The 16,225-nt window shown below is 38.6% G+C and overlaps 1 protein-coding gene across 4 annotated transcripts in view; it reads left to right on the top strand.

The window, feature by feature from the left end:
• The window catches only part of Ctnnd2 (catenin delta 2), an 813,816-nt gene that overhangs the window by 151,195 nt on the left and 646,396 nt on the right, over positions 1 to 16,225 (top strand). For 2 of the 4 annotated variants that reach the window (XM_063257974.1, XM_063257973.1), the window contains exon 2: positions 10,059 to 10,195. The exons of the other annotated variants lie outside the window; for them this stretch is intronic. In XM_063257974.1, coding sequence (XP_063114044.1) covers positions 10,059 to 10,195 — 137 coding nt within the window. The remainder of the gene's footprint in view (positions 1 to 10,058; positions 10,196 to 16,225) is intronic. 4 annotated transcript variants of the gene reach the window in all.

Genomic DNA, 16,225 nt, shown 5'->3' with positions numbered 1-16,225 from the left:
CATGGACTGAAACCTCAGAAGCCATGAATAAAGATAAACCTTGTTTCCTTGCAGTTATTATTGTCAAGCATTTTGTCAGAGCAATGAAAAGTGGACTAAAATATTTGTAATTTTATAATGAAGGTTATTAACAAATTCAAAATTATTATGAAATTTAAGAAAATTCCATTTCAAGGATCTTCAGCAAATAGTGGCTCCCTCCACCCCCTTTCCTCCCAGTGGTTTGGAGCTCATCTCTTATTTGCTTGTATCCCAGCACAGTTGCCCACTGTACTGCTCATCTCATCTCATTTCATCTCATCTCATCTCATCATCTCATTTTACAGTTCATAACCTTTTCTTGCTGCTCATAACCCTCTGCTTTTCCACTGTCCAATCTTCAGGTACTTCTGTTCTTTGGTCTTGTCCTCTCACTCCTTAGATTCTGATGAAATACTGATTGAGGCTAAGGCATTGTCAGTGCTTTAAATCACGGTCTTACTGCCATCAATTGGTCTTGTATCACCTCTATTGTTGGCTCAGGTTAATAATCTTGGCTGGATCAGGCTCAAGAGTAGCAACTACTCTCCCCAGAAGTACCACTTTATCCATAGCACATAACAGAAAAAAATAACTTGTTGACAGAGGATTTGAAAGACTAGATGAAAATATATGAGATCATATTTTAGGAAAAGAAAAGCATCTGGTATACCCCCAGAGAACACAAGCACAGGAATACCAACTCCAATCTTGACCGGCCTCTCTCTGCTTGCTCCTGGCTGCTTCTGGGTTTCTCAGTATGAGCACTTACATTTCATCTTCTCCATCAGACATAATTTATGACACAAAGAAAACTCTTGCTGGTAGGCCTTCAGTCTGTGGTGGTGTTCAGGTTAGCTCCAGCTTCCTTAGTGATTAATAGTTCATGCAATGACACAGAAGGGATTGTAGACCAGCCAAGCAGTGTTCTGCTTCTCATTGTTCCTCCTTTCTGAGTACAGAGGTAACACCATCATCCCTGTTTGTGACATGTAAAGAAATCAACATTCAAATCCCAGCAGGTCTCTGTACTGCCACCATGGCATCCCCTGCTGCAACAAATGGAAGTTGTGTCTGTAACTCCATGGTAGTATCTTACACCTCACTCCAGCTTCAGGTAGAATTGGCCATTTCTAACCTCTTGGCTTTGCCTGCTACAGCCCTTGGAATTGCAGGTCCTGAGAACAGGTCAGGGCTGCTTCTTCCTATCCTTGCATAGTGTGCTGTGTACATTTTGCCAGATTCCATTTGCAAATTGCTCCTTTCAAATATCAAGTTCCAGAAGTCTGCTTCATTGATGGTTGCACTTTAGAATCTCAGTACCTGGGGTGTATCATTATCAAAAGCCTTAGACTAGTCTTAGTATTTCTGAAAAGTACCTTTCTTCTGCTTAAATAAATCATTCAAGTACCATATGGAAAATGATCCTAATTCAAAGCACACTTTGTTTATGTTAGGTTCTTTAGTAAACAACCATTATTGATTTCACTCTAATAGTTCATACATTAACTCAACAAATACTTATTAACTGGATGCTGGATATCAGATACTGAGCTGGGTGTGGGAAACTACAGATAAATCAGGGCAGATTGAGTTCCTGTCCTAATTGTATTTAGTTTTGAGGGTGATTAATTAATGCATTATGTTATGATAAGCACCAATCTTACATTTCTCCTTTAGATGTAAGAAGCAAGGCTAGATATATTTTTCAGTGTATAGAGCACACTTGAATAAGAGTAGTGCCTTTGTTATAAAAAAGAGAGGGAGGGGGAAAAAAAGAGCTCTAACGGATATAACAACAAGTGTGTTTAGGGATGTTAAATAGCTGACTATATTAATGTTTTTGGATCATTGAACACAGCTGTTTGCAGTCTCTCCGTTTGAATGTCTACTTTGTATTCTTTGATACTGTGATTTGAGCAACTATTTCCAAGATGATATTATGTAATCTATTAACAGGTGATTTCTTACTGTTATGTTTTTTTTTTGTAGTTATGTATTATGTGTAACCTTACACTGCTTTGTTTTGTTTTGTGTTTTTCTCTTTTTCCTCTTAAATAAAAAAAAAAAAAAAAAAAAAGAGTAGTGCCTGCTTTCTCCTATCAGTGACATATTAGTCACAAACCCAGAACTACAGATTGAGTGGTCTCAGTGATTATTCAGGAGGTATTCAACGCTGGTGTTCATGGCACTTATTTGTACTAATGCATGCATTCTTCACATCTGGATATTAAAAAAGAGAGGTTTATGCTTATTCTTATGCATATGTTGCTTGTGAAGTAGAAGATCATACAAGTCAAATATCTTGAAAATAATAAATTTTCATAAAATTAAACTATTTATATTTTAGGTATATATTTTAAGGGACAAAATTGAAACATCCTCTTGGTCTATTCTTAATGTCATGTAAGATGATGACAGATTTTGAAAGTCATGCCTACTACTTGAAATTAAACCAAAAGCCAGGTAATATTTTTGTGTTTTGGAGCATTGGATCAACAGCAGGGATAGTACTGCCATGAAAAGGGTATATGAAATACCTGACCCCTCCCACAATATAAAAGAGGAAATGGTTTGACTTATGGTTTCTGAGGATTCAGTCCATGGTTGGTTGTCTCCATGACAGAAAAATGATAGCAAAGGGCAAGAAGGAACAAAATGCTTGATTTGTGAAAGCCTGGAATCCCAGCTCAGGAACAGAGCCAGAGAGGGAGGGGCCAGGGACCATATGTAGACCTCAAGTCTCAGCTGCAAGACCCACCCAGAAACATCTAGAAATGTGCTTTACTCTTCTCCTGGTAGCTCCTGAGCCAACCAAATTAACAATTAATAATAATTGCCACAAATTGGGAATACTTTCCTTCATGTCCATGAGACAAGGAAATAAGATTTGGTGTATCTATAGACCTGTAGTGAACACAGTCTCCTGCCTGGTGTTACTGCACATTGTAGAAAGAAGCAAGGAAAAAGGAAGGAAGGAGAAAGAGAGAGAGAGAGAGAGAGAGAGAAGAGAGAGAGAGAAACAAATGGCGGTACAGCAGGATTGGGACAAACAGTTGTTCATGAGGAACAAAAGGCCACGAATTAGCCAGAACCTCAGCATTTATTGATTGAGGAGGGGATTATCAGGTGACTCAGAAGACAGTGAAGATTTTAAGTATCAAGGATCTTGCACTGGAACCTCATGGATTTTGGTTTTGGTTTTAGTTTTACTCTTAGTCTTAGTAGGAGGCCAAGGTTGGCCTACCCCTAATGAAATAATGAGAAATCTCAAAGCACCCCCAAGCCTCCATTCACCCCTGAGGGCAGTATGTGAAAGTAGCCATTGTGAGTTTGTGGTACCCAACAACTATGCTTGTTTGCTGGGTGAAGTCCTGAAAGGTGTTGTTAGAGATTCTGGAATTGAAATCCTCAGTTGAAGATAAAGAAGGAATTACGAGATTTATAGAAGTCTCTAACAACAATAGAATAGATGTTCAATGGAATTTTCCTGAAGAACAGGAGACTAAGAGGGGAACAACTTAACAATACAAGTTTAGAAATCATTGCTTATACTCCCTGATTCATATCAGACTGTGATGGATTCTGGGGGGCACATTCAGCTGCCCAGATATAATCAGTAAGAGGAGACACAGGTGATGGATTTGAAGGCTGCAGTTTGTGGATAACACGATTTTCCAATATAGTTGAGACACTGAGTGTCCCATAGATGGCCGGATGTTAAAGCCTGGGTGTCCAGCTGACTGTCTGGGGAGGTGCTAGGACATTTAGAGGTGAATCTTAGAAGGAAGTCATTCAGGGTGGGTCTCTGAAGGAGACCATGGGACTTTGCTTCTACTTTTTGTCCTTGACTTATGAAATCAGCAGTGTCCAACACCTTTATCATTTGACACTCCCAAGAGAAGCCTGAAAACAGTGGGTCCACCTTGGACTGGAACGTCTGGGACTGTGACTCTCTCTTCCTATCTGCCATATAAGATAAATTCTGACAGCAAGCCGAGTAACATAGAAAACAGTAGTGGAGTTCAAGTTTATAGTCATGGTTTTCTTTCCCTGTCCAAAATCTGTTCCACTGACAGTCTGCTCCTCTTACCTGTTGGACAACTGAACAGACCAACTGCTCACAACCATGTGGCCTTCTCCGTCCCATACCACCTGCAGTCTATCAGCAACTCTGAAAGTTCAAACTTCAAAATGTGTTCACCATCTGATCTTTTCTTGCAGCCTCTACTGCCTGGATTAAAGTTTCAGATAAAGATTACATCAGAGTTGCATGTTGACTGTTTATAGGGGCTATCATTGGAGCTGTGTACAATGACAAAAGTTGTTTTTTCCTCATCCAAATGCAGAAGGCACTGGCTAAAGTGACTACTACATTCCCTGAAACATGAATAGTGCAACTAAGGAGCTACCACCATTCTTAATGGTCAGTTACAGTCTAGATGGCCACTGGTGGCTAGGGAGTGGCTTCCAGACAGTGGGAGTCTAACTAATGAAACATCTGTTGATTGAGTGCAACAGCATGGAAGGATTTGCACCCTTTGGCATCTGTAGCAGGTGAGATCTATGAACAGATGGGTGTGGGGAGAACAGATCTCCATGATGTCAGAGTGGGATGGTCCCGGGAGCAACAACATGAGCTGAGCTGACAGTGTAAGAGATGAGGGGTCACAGAGAACAAGTGTGGAGTTCAGGAGAGGCAAAGACCGTATAATGTCCACAGGAGCTTGTTACTGATATGGGAAGACAGGATCAAGTAACTGTCACATGAGATTGCTAGGCAGGTCACTTAATTGGGTAGTTATATGACAATGAGGGCACCAGTTATTTTGTTGACAGTAGCCAGAGTCATCAGTTTCTGGGAAGAAGTGGCTAAAGAGGAAATAAGTTTCACTATTTCAAATTAACATAAAAATGTTGCGTTTTTTTTTCTATATGTCTTGAAATATGACATTCAGTATGATCCCTGAATTGAGAGCAACAGAGTCTGATATTTTACAGCTCTACTTGTGAGGGTCCCTTCCTTTCCTGTAACCGTCACCCTAGCCAACTTTTCTGTATTTCTGACTACTTCATTTGTGAGTGTTTTGGTTGTGTGATCCGGTTACTTTTGTTATTGTTGCTCCACTAGGCTTATTTACATTAGTGGGACCCTTCCTTCAGTGAGCTTCGATTTATCCAGGTGTGCTTATTTGAATCAGGATGTCTCTTCTCTGATGCTTGTACTTCACTGTAGATGAAGGTATCTACAAAACTGCACCATCCTGCTACTGCCATTTTCTGAGGCTTCTCTACCACTCCTAGCTCCAGAATTTAGGACAAAAACCTGAAAATAACGAAACGCTTTTTGTATTAGTGTCTTGGTTAGTTTTCTCTCATTGCTGGGACAAAATACCTGGCACCCAACATGAAGGAACAAAGGTTTATTTAGCTCACTGTGGAAGTTTTAGTCCACAATCATCTGGCTCCAAGGCAGGGGGCATGGTACCAGGGCAATACTTCAAGGCAGCTGCCAGAGCAAAAAGGGGTAAACACGCCTCTTCTCCTCCCTTATATTGTACACAGGCCACTCTCTCTTTTAAGGTGGGTGTAGTTCTCACAGAATCTCTGTGCCTTCCTCTTGCACAGGATGAGGATATTTACAAAGTAAGGAGCCTGGGTCCTTGCTGAGTCTCTCAGATAAACTGCTGAACTTCCCAAGTTCATACGGTGTATCACCCATTACAACTAGTCTGCTCAAGATACATACCTCACAGACTGGAAGGCTTGAACTACTGAAATTATTCCCCCATGGCTTTGATGACCAAGCATCCCAAATCAACTGGTTTTCCTAACATGCGGCTGGTGCTTTCTGGATGTATCTCCATGAGGGCTTTCATTGGTTCTGTGCATGGCAGGAGCAAGATCCCCGCTGTGTCTTCTTCTTGCCTTCTGACCTGTTTCACGTTAATTCCCTCCCTAAGGGCCCCAGATATAGGTCACACTGGGAATTAATACTGAATTCCATTTGTGAATCTGAGGGGACATGATTGATTGTGCTCCATTGCTCATCCACATGTGGACCCCGAATGGTGCAACCTGGCCCAAAGGAGCAGGGTTTTGTTATTTTATAGACAAGGAGGCTTTTAGAGCCAAATTCTGCTAGAAAGGACCCACCCTAAATCCAGAGCTAGCTTCTGTCACTACTGGTTCTTTTCCTCCTGTGGAAAATGAATCTGTCTATCCATCCCCCTGGGTATTTGCCGATTATAATTCTCTTATGTGTAGAAAGATGTTTTACATAGACATTATGTGATTATATGAAGAATATTCTGTAAAAGCAAATGAATCTGTTAGAGGTGTCCACTACGCTTATACATAAAACAAAACCAAAGCAATGCATTTTTGCGTATCAAGTTGATCAAAGCATAAGGAAATAGAGCTGAGAGAATGGTAGGGGTCACAGTGTCCAGCAGGATGGGAGATGGTTTTCTCCTGATGCCCCTGATAGGAAGATCTGTTGCATCTGCTTTGCAGCAGGATAACGTAGCTAACAGAAGTCTGGAAAATAAATATATTCTCATTCCATTTATTATACATCTAGGAATTTGTCTACAGAAAGCCTCACAAATTAAAGAATTATACCAGCATTTCAAATAAGAAGTAGGTAAATGTTGATGTTTTCAGACCATTGACTACTAAATGTTCATTATACAATTAAATTATAGAATACTTTCTATTGATATGAGAAAATAATTATTCAGAAGGTACTGTTTAGCACTGAAACTTTTTCAAAAACATTAAATTAGCTTTTTTATGTTAAATGATTACTTATAATAAGTTACATTAGAAAAAAATAAATTACCCAAATCCCAGTCAAAGAAAATACATTTTTCTGGGATGGAAGAAATATTGATTGATGATTGCTCTTCCTTTGATTGCCTGTTTATTCCTGCATTTTCTAGATTTCCTGGGCTTAGCTCAAATTAAATACCAAGTTTTTATGGATTTAGCTCTTATTGAGATGAATGTACTTGGCCACATTAGCCCAAAGTCTGGAGGCTTACAGCTTTTTACGCTTACCCTGAGGGGGTACCGGGCTTGGATGTGGCAGACCTGTGGTGCATTTCCTGACTTTTCTGTGTGTTGTGAGCTAAGAAGAAATTGGATGGTTTTGGTCTTTGCTGTCCAGACATAGTGGTGACCAGTGGTTAAATTAAATCTGGATTTTAAAAATCATAAACCACAGAAAATATTCTAATTCATTTGCATCCAGGGATGGATATCGCCTGGATGCCCGTGGCTCTGAGAGTTGGAATAAGCCTTGGGGATTTCATGTGTCTTTCTGTTCTTGCTGAAGGGGGTAAGAGAATTGGAAGATAAAGAGGTCTAAATCTTCTTTACCCTTCTTTGGTCAAATTTGTGAAGTGCCTAAAGGGAAACTGTTTTTCTGTTCCTCTTAAAGCCCATATTTTATTATGACACATCGCTGTCATACTTTTAAAAGCCCTACTATATGAAAATTAGTTGGGAGACTGGTGTTTAAGAGGCCATGCAGATTATGGGAATGAGGCTGCCTCAGCAGAGAGCACTAACGTGGGAGTAATAGAGCAGAAAACTTGAGTTCCTGACCCACTTATATTACGTGGGAACTTTGAAACCTTAGACAGTTTCTTAGTCAAAAAATAGGTTGATGGTAATACTACACTAATCCAGAATCTGAATTAACATGGACTGAATAGAATTCAGAGAGCACAAGCACTAGCATAATAGTGTAAGCTGTGTGATTCCCCTGTCTTGGGTAAGGTGCACCTATGTGGCGTCCCGGTTGGAAGCCACTGGGTTGGATGTGGATGGAGAAGCAGGGCTTAGGGGGTCGCTCAGTGCCGGGTTGACCCTGTGCACACAGATGCTCTTTTCCTTTCTCTTTGCTTTCTGTCCTGCCCCTTCCATCTCTCAAACCTCTCTTAATTACAACATCACAGGTCTCACCCAGTTCACGTGGCACAATACTCGTTGACCTGTATGTCCACCTTCTGCAAAACTAAAGAAACTTGATCAAAGAAGCCACACATAAAAGCAAGGAAAATACACAAATATACTTGACCATGGTCTTCCCAAACCCACCATCATCAATATCTGTCTTTCATCCTGTTGGTTTCCATCCCCTCAATACTTTGATCATTTTTGGCAAATCATATTTAATTTGATCCTTACTCTTTGCTTGAGTTGTGTTTTCTTTTTATCTCAAATCTTACATAATTTGTTTGCAACAGATTCATTTCCCCAATGTTATTCTAAATGCCTCTGGTGATCATATATATATATATATATATATATATATATATATTACTTTAAGCAACAAAAACAAATCAAAAGTTAGTTGTAGTGTTCAATGAAAAACTTGAATGACAATTTTTTCTCTTATAAGTAAGTAAAATAGTGTAACTGAGATTCTTTATATTTGCAAATCTTTATTTCTAAATGATATTTAACTAAATGACTATTAATATAGGGTAATGACTTTTTTTAGAATTCTGTCACATATTATGAAACCTATGATGTTCACTCAGTAAAACAGCAAATATCGTTTAGTCTTCACACAACACAAGTTCCTAGGTATACCTGTAAAATAGTCACTGTAGGCATGAAAATAATTTGTTTCCTTTTGTTATTTTGCTCCCAGTCTTTTATTGAGATTGCATTCCATAATGCCTTGTCCTCAGTTAACTGTTGTCCTCAGTTAACTGTTGCTTACTCTATTGATGATCATTGCTAGATGATGTAGGTACCAGATGTCATGATTCCTTCAGATTTTCATACATAATTCGGAAGGTTGAGAAATCCGAGGTTAAGGCACTGGCAGTTTCTGTGAAGACAGTAAGCATGTGAAGAAGGTAAATATTTGTAGAGCGGACTAGTTATTTTATTGTATTTGATAGGACCAGTGAAACATTTCACGTTAATTCAGCAATCTCATTAGTTGTTGGTAAACTATTGATCATGATATCATATAACTTCCTTACAAAGAGGAATATCTAGTAGGTTTTCTTGTAAGTTGAAAATGACGAAGTTCTGTGAAATATTCCCTTGAAGACCTGGTCCTGGTTTACAGAAGGTGCCTTCTGGAGGTGTCCTCACAAAGGGAAGGTCTCTGCTGGGCCCCTTTTATGAGAGCACTGGTCAGATACAAGTACTCTCCCTCCGTGACCTGATCACTCCCTGGTTCCCCACACCTAACACCCTCACCCTGAGGATGGTGAGACTACAGCGTGTACCTTGGACAGGCATGACTGTTCAGGTCACTGCAGTCTCCTTTGAGTCTGAAAGACATTGCAACAGAGCAAAGTAATTTGAGGAGTTTACTTTTAACCTGGTCATGTGTCCATGTAAGCATTTGGGGATAATGTGATACAAGGTTGCTTTTCTTCTTTTTCCTAAGCAAAACAAGACAAAATAAATGGTAGAAAATGAGCCTTTAAAGTTTAAAGTGTTTTGTTGTTGTTGCTGTTTTTACTGAATGTCTTAGAGAAACAACTCAGTAAATATCTGTGGGGTGGAATGATTATTTTACTATATTTTACAGTACCAGTTAAGCTTCTCACATTAATTCAGAAATCTCATGAATTGTTGGTAAACTATTGATTGTGACATCATATAACTTCCTTACAAAGACAAATATCTAGTAGATTTTCTTTTAAATCAGAAATGACAAAAGACAATAAATTTGCCTAAAATAGATACAAATTTGGAGGCAGATTATTTTCTCGGACCCAACACTTCTTTATCTCTTTACTCTTGCGTATCATTTCCTTCTCATTGTTTCCTCCACTTATCTCAAAAAGAAAGCACACAAGTGAGGCTGTGCGACCTTGTATTTGGTTGAGCTTGACATGAGGAGAAAGTTTTCTCTCTTCTTGCATTTTTCCCCTCGAGAATTACGTCTTATTCTATTTTTATAGTTCAAACCCCCATTTTCCCAGTGTTTCCCATAGGGTTGTCAAGTAATTTGCTTGGGATGGTGACTCCAGTTGCACTGAGCCTGTCCTCTTGTATTTTAGGAGCTATGCCTGTCCCAGACCAGCCTCCGTCGGCCTCCGAGAAGACCAGCTCTCTGAGCCCTGGCTTAAACACCTCCAACGGGGATGGCTCTGAAACGGAAACCACCTCCGCCATCCTTGCCTCAGTCAAAGAACAGGTAGAAACATTCCATTTTTATGGTTTATGTATGAGGACATTAAAAAAGTTACCTTTGCTGGGGAGTTAGCTCAGCGGCTTAAGTGCCTGTCTTTCATGCAGGCAGTCCTGAGTTCAATCCCTGGAACCGATAAAAAAAAAAAAAAAAGTTACCTTTGCAGATGAATAATTAGAATTAAATTGTTAGAAGAATATCATAACTTTCTAACAAAATAGTGTTTGCTATACAAATAATATTAAAATGTGGTTAGAGTTGCTTTGACTTCATATTATTCTTGATTTAGGTAACTTACAAAAAAATATTCCATAGAGAGAAAAATTTTTCCTCTTAAGCGAAATTTTAATAGATCTGTTGATAACATGATGATGTTCTTAAATGTATGAAGCTAAGTTGGTGTTCTTTAGAAAACATGAAGTCAAAAAAGTTACCTGCATTTATCCAGGAGACAAAAAAGTTGCTGTGTATTGACAGGAACTGAATGCCGCATTAGTAGCAGCAACCGAATATAACATTCAGTCAAGGTAAATTGATGTTCCCAGTATTTCTGAGCTAGATCTAAATGAACATCCCAGAACTTCCTTTCTTCAATTAAAGTTTGATGTCCTCTTCAATATCACTTTGTCATAAAAAATGGACAAGCAAATAAAGATTGAATCTGAGATTTGAAAGACATTATTTGATGAAACTCATGCTTCTTTTTATTCAGGGACACTTTTTTTTGATAGCACTGGAGATTGATCTCACAACCTCTGGCTTGTCAGGCAGGTGCTGTGCCACTGAGCTATAGCCCCAGCCCCCCATGCTCTTACGTAAAAAGTGGTAGATGATTTTAAAAAGCATCCAAGATACTATACTTCTTGAACTTCAATTTTTTTTTTATAAGAAGGCCCTGATTGGTTTTTTACACTGCCATTCATTTGTGAGATAATTTTAAGTTTAATGTTAATGAACCTGGTATAGCATATGCCACATAACAATATTTGGGTCCATCTGTATGATCATGATCTCATACAGTTATATTTCCTAGATACTTTAGTTTGTGTAGGCCGACTCTGTGTTGTTCATTAAGCTAATGCTACTCTTCTCAAATTTATTCCTATTATTAAGTAGCACAAAAAGCACTTTTAATTGGCATGTAGCCTTTGAAATTTCTCGTGGGGTATAGCATTGCAATTTTAAACATGTAGTATATGATGTATAATGATAAAAATCAGGGTAATTAGCATTTCCATTTTATATATATATATATATATATATATATATATATATAACCTTCTAAGTCTTCTCTTCTAAGTTTTTTGAAATGTATAGGCATTTTAATAGACTTTAGTTATCCTGTCAGACACTAGTTCCTTTGTGCATATTTTGGTACTGATGATCTAACCTCTAACAGACTCAGCATCTGGAAGAAAATTAAAAATTGTTAACACAACTTATGCAGAAATACACCTCAATGGGAAGCCAGTGGGACTCTAAAATGGAATTGGTGAACATGTTTGGAGAAACATTGTGAAAATACTCGTATAAGCCAATGGTGCGTCAGGCTTTAAGAGAAGTGAAACACTCAGAAGTCATTGGAAAGTGGTTGATGGATTTTTAGTGTCAAAACTAACATTACTAGTAAAATAAAATCAGACACTGAAAAGTAAAAAGATAAGCTGAGACTAAATACATGCCACACATGTAACAGTGTTAACAAAATTAACATAAGGCTTTGATTATAATGCTAATGAGAAAAAATAGAAAATTAGGCACAGGATACAGGGAATTTATAAAAGAAAAGTAGAAACTAAGTATGGTTTCATGGAAATAGTTTTCACTTGCCTGTACTCATCTTAGACATTTAATTTTATGTGAAAATAAAATTTCTTTTTGTGCACCAAGTAGATAAAAGTCAGAAAAAGGATGTGTATAGTGTGATAGCTCGTGGTTAATGTTTGGAGAAATCTATTCTTTTCCATTTCAATTGAGAATGAGAAAAAGCTATAGTATTTTTCCCCTTCCTGTTTTCTGTTCCCTTCCCCTGCCTCTTCATCTTCTCTTTTTTTTTTTTTTTTCTCATTGCTGGAGATCAAACTAAGGTCCTCACCCTTCACCAGCGAGTCACATGCCTGTCACTGCTGCAGATTTTCCCCCATCAATTAACTTTGTAAATGTCTGATTGTGCAGGACCACCTGGAGGATTCTCCTTGAAAGAAGAGCAGTTATCTCCATCTTGGCTAACTCTGGCCCTACTTCCACGTATTGATATGTGCAGAGCTGATCAGGATTTTTCCTTATGCATGCTCGTTCTTTCTTTCTTTCTTTCTTTCTTTCTTTCTTTCTTTCTTTCTTTCTTTCTTTCTTTCTTTTGCTGGGAATCAAACTCATTTTCCTTATCCTTTCAACTGGCTTTAAGCAGTGTACATTAGTGTAGCCTAGGAGCTGATGCGTAGTCTTTGAAGCCAGGCGACAGGTCAGTGTTTCTGTGCCCCGTAGCTCCCAAAACACATGCATGAGCTGGGCAGAGGCAGAGAGTCATGCTTCATACTGTCCACTGGGCTCAAACCCTGAGATAAAGGCCATGACTTCCCAGGGCATAAAAGAGGACACAGCAGAGCTGAAGCCCTGACCCCAGAACATTACATAGCACCTCAGATTGTGTTAGGCAGTTACTCCTGCATATCTTTCTCTCTGCCTAGAGGCTTAGGTCTAGGCCTTTGTTTGGGTTAATCATCACCCTAGTTGGATTTAAGAGCTGCTTGGCTCCCTACAACTATAGATGTGCCCTAGTGTATTTTTCTCACTGTGGGTTGCACTGGAAGTGATAAATTGGAATTAACTCACCAGAATTCCAATAACTTTTCCGATGGGATTATAAATATAAACTTCTTGGAGTGTGACAAAAACTTTTTGTCTTAAATGAGTCTTAAGGTTTGCTTATTTGGCTCAAGTATAAATTGTTATCTATGAAGTTGTTCCTGTGACATAATGGCTTAGATTAAGACAGACTGTCTTTGGCAGCTTATGTCATCTATGACTCTTAATAATTATATGCACACTATATCTGTAAATCTTTTCCCTTAAAACACAGTTATTTCTTTGATCTCTTTAGATACTCAAAAGAACTAGTTTTATTAAGTAGAAGTTCTATTTATTAATTTCTAGTAGGAGATTTTGATGGTCTTACCTGTGTCCTACTCTGGTTGTACGTTTGTGGAAGTCACTTATGATAGGGAAAAGCAATTCTTCTCAATAACATGAATATATTCTGAGCTGTGGAATAGTAAGGTCTATCATTCAGCAAACAAACCCAGCATCTGACATAGGCAGGTCATACTCAAGAGTAATGCACAGGTGAGGAAAACTCAATCTAATAGTGTTCATCAGACGAAGTTGTTATTGAGACTAAGAACACAGGCTCTTAGGCAGGTAGTTAGCACTGTAGAAATAAATTGTACTTTGCGACTGTACGCTTTAAGCCAGTGGTCATGGACCTATGACACATGCCACAGTGGGCTCTTCAGCTAAAAGCTCTAAGGTGTTCACCATGACTGCCTTCAGCCGTGGAATGCATCCTAGGTCCCTTCATGGCACGGCAGGAATATTTGTAAATTGAGTAGTTAAACACAGCCATCAGATATTGCTTGCCACCAAGGTGTCCATAGAGTTTTCTTTGTTCTAATTCCCTACCTTGATTGCTTTTTAACTGGTGAGCTTTACGGAAGTTTCCTTTGGACATAGGTAGAGCCAGGATGTATGCTGCATTCCTTGGGTGATTTTCCCTGTTTCAGATGCACCTGTCTCATTTCCAGCAGTGGTGAAGGCTCCCATCCGATGGGGTTTGAACAGAGAGCTCCTAATCCCTATTTCCTCCCCTTTAACTGTGTGTCCTTTGGGTAAAGAGGAGGGGAAGATGGAAGTTGGGCATGTGTGGTCCAGCTGGGAATCTGGATAAACAAAAAGAGGCCACTGATACCCATTCATTGCAGTGAGAAATCAATAGGGAAAGGAGAGAGGAGTGTCAGAAGGTTCTTTTTACTATGGAAGGTAGATTCATGGTGATGACCATGACCCATGAAATGAATCATTAATGGTGAGAGAGATACAGTAGTTTAAAGAGAATGGTCACTGGGATGACAGTGAATGGTGTCCAGCGTACAGGTGGAATGAGGACAGTTTGTCCCTTCAGAGAAGACTGACACCAAGCTGTCCAGGCCAATGGGCTGTGGTTCCTACAAGGATGTGTGATGCCTCTCTCCTCTGGCCATCATGGGAGCCCGGTCATTATGTCTGACTTCAAGCCTCTTCGGTTTGTGGAGAGCTGATCTGGGCTGGGCGTAGAAAGAGAGACATGCTAGAGAGAGAGGGGCAAGGGTGCAATTGCAGGGCTGGGCTTGGGATCAACCATCCTCAAGGAGCTAAATGACAAGAGGTGGCGGGGGCAGAACATCCATCCCGTAAGAACAAAGAGGGTGGATGGTGTAAGCTTGCAAACCGGCCATCTTAAGCCAGGGTTGGAACATAGCTGCTGATGGTCTAGACACTTAGGTTGAGATCCTGAGAAATGAGGAAATCAAAACAAGGAGACAGGTCATCTCTGATGGTGGCACGAGGGTGGGAACATGGGCAGGAGACGGAGAAGCCAGAAGCGAGAACCACACCAGCCACGACTGGAAAGCAGGAGAGTGGCCTTTGCCTCCTGGCTGCAGGAAGTGGAGACATTTTTCTTGCAGTTTGCCTAAGGTCAGTGGTCTGAATCTTCATTTGTGGACTTTCATTTTTTTTTTTTAATTTGAAGTTTAATGTTAACGTATTCTTTTACGCTATAATTTATATCTGGTCATATTATATAGCATTGGTCTTTTTATTTTATCCTTAATAAATCAGAGTATTACTTTGCCCCAGGAAAAACCATAAGGTTTCTGAAAATCCTGTTTCAAAATAATATTCTTGCCTTTCAGTTGACCTGTGCTCTTTGTTTGGTGACAACATGCTTCCAAAATTTAGCATCCCAAAGGGCTTCCTCTAAGCTATAGAAGTTTTTATAACCTTCAATTTATTGAGATTTGTAAAGTATTGTAGTTTAGACAAATATGTTTTAAAAATAATTTTACCATCCAAATACCTTTAATAATGAATAGGTTACATATAAAATGTCTAGGTACGTAGTGTTCTGTGCAGATAAAGCCTTTATCTTAAATTTATTCAGTAGTGTTTGTCAAGTTTCTCTGGACATACACAGGAAAATTTGGGGTAATTTTCAAATGCCTAACCCTGGAGTTAAAATATAAGACAAGCATCTGGAAACTACTTTGGAATATAAAATGATATCTATAGGAAAAAAAATCACTCCTTAAAATGGTGAGCATTTATAAACCAGGTGCTTTGTTGCTACACTAATTTTTCTTTTCTTAAAATTCAACAAGCATTATAAATAATAAGGGTTTACATGATAGTAAGAAACACTGTTCTCTTGTTTTTTAGACATGCTTGCTATGCTATTTAGTGTAAAAAATAACAGTAAAACTAATGGCATTTGTATCATGAAAAAATCCAAAGCATGAATTTCCTTATATTGCATTAAGTTATACTAAGACATTAAAAAATAATTTTTTTTCTTCTTCTTCTTCTTTTTTTTTTTTTTTTTTTTTTTCTTTTTATCGGTACCGGGGATCGAACTCACGACCGCCTGCTTGCAAGGCAGGTGCTTATGCCGCTGAGCTAAATCCCCAGCCCCCTAAAAAAGAATTTTTAAAATTTCATTTTATATGAAATTTAAAGATATATCTCACTGACCCCTGTGGTAATATCCCTTATTTTTCATTTAATTTCTGTGTTTTTAAGTTTAAATTTTTTTTTTAGCTCTGTATAACAAGAACACTATTTGGGAGGATTCTATCACATAACCCTTTTAATTAATATTCTTAGAGTGATATATGTCTTTGAAAAATCTTTCAGCACTATTTATGTTACAATAACATGCAACAATAGCTTCTGATACCACAGTGTGGAGTATGACCTATAAATATTAATCAGTTTCCAAACTGT

Source organism: Cavia porcellus, unplaced genomic scaffold (genome assembly GCF_034190915.1).
Source record: "Cavia porcellus strain 051 isolate PalLab524CR breed Dunkin Hartley unplaced genomic scaffold, mCavPor4.1 scaffold_11, whole genome shotgun sequence".
In the NCBI taxonomy this organism is placed as follows: Eukaryota; Metazoa; Chordata; class Mammalia; order Rodentia; family Caviidae; genus Cavia; species Cavia porcellus.
The sequence above is the reverse complement of the archived record's forward strand: the minus strand, read 5'-3'. Positions and strand labels throughout refer to the sequence as shown.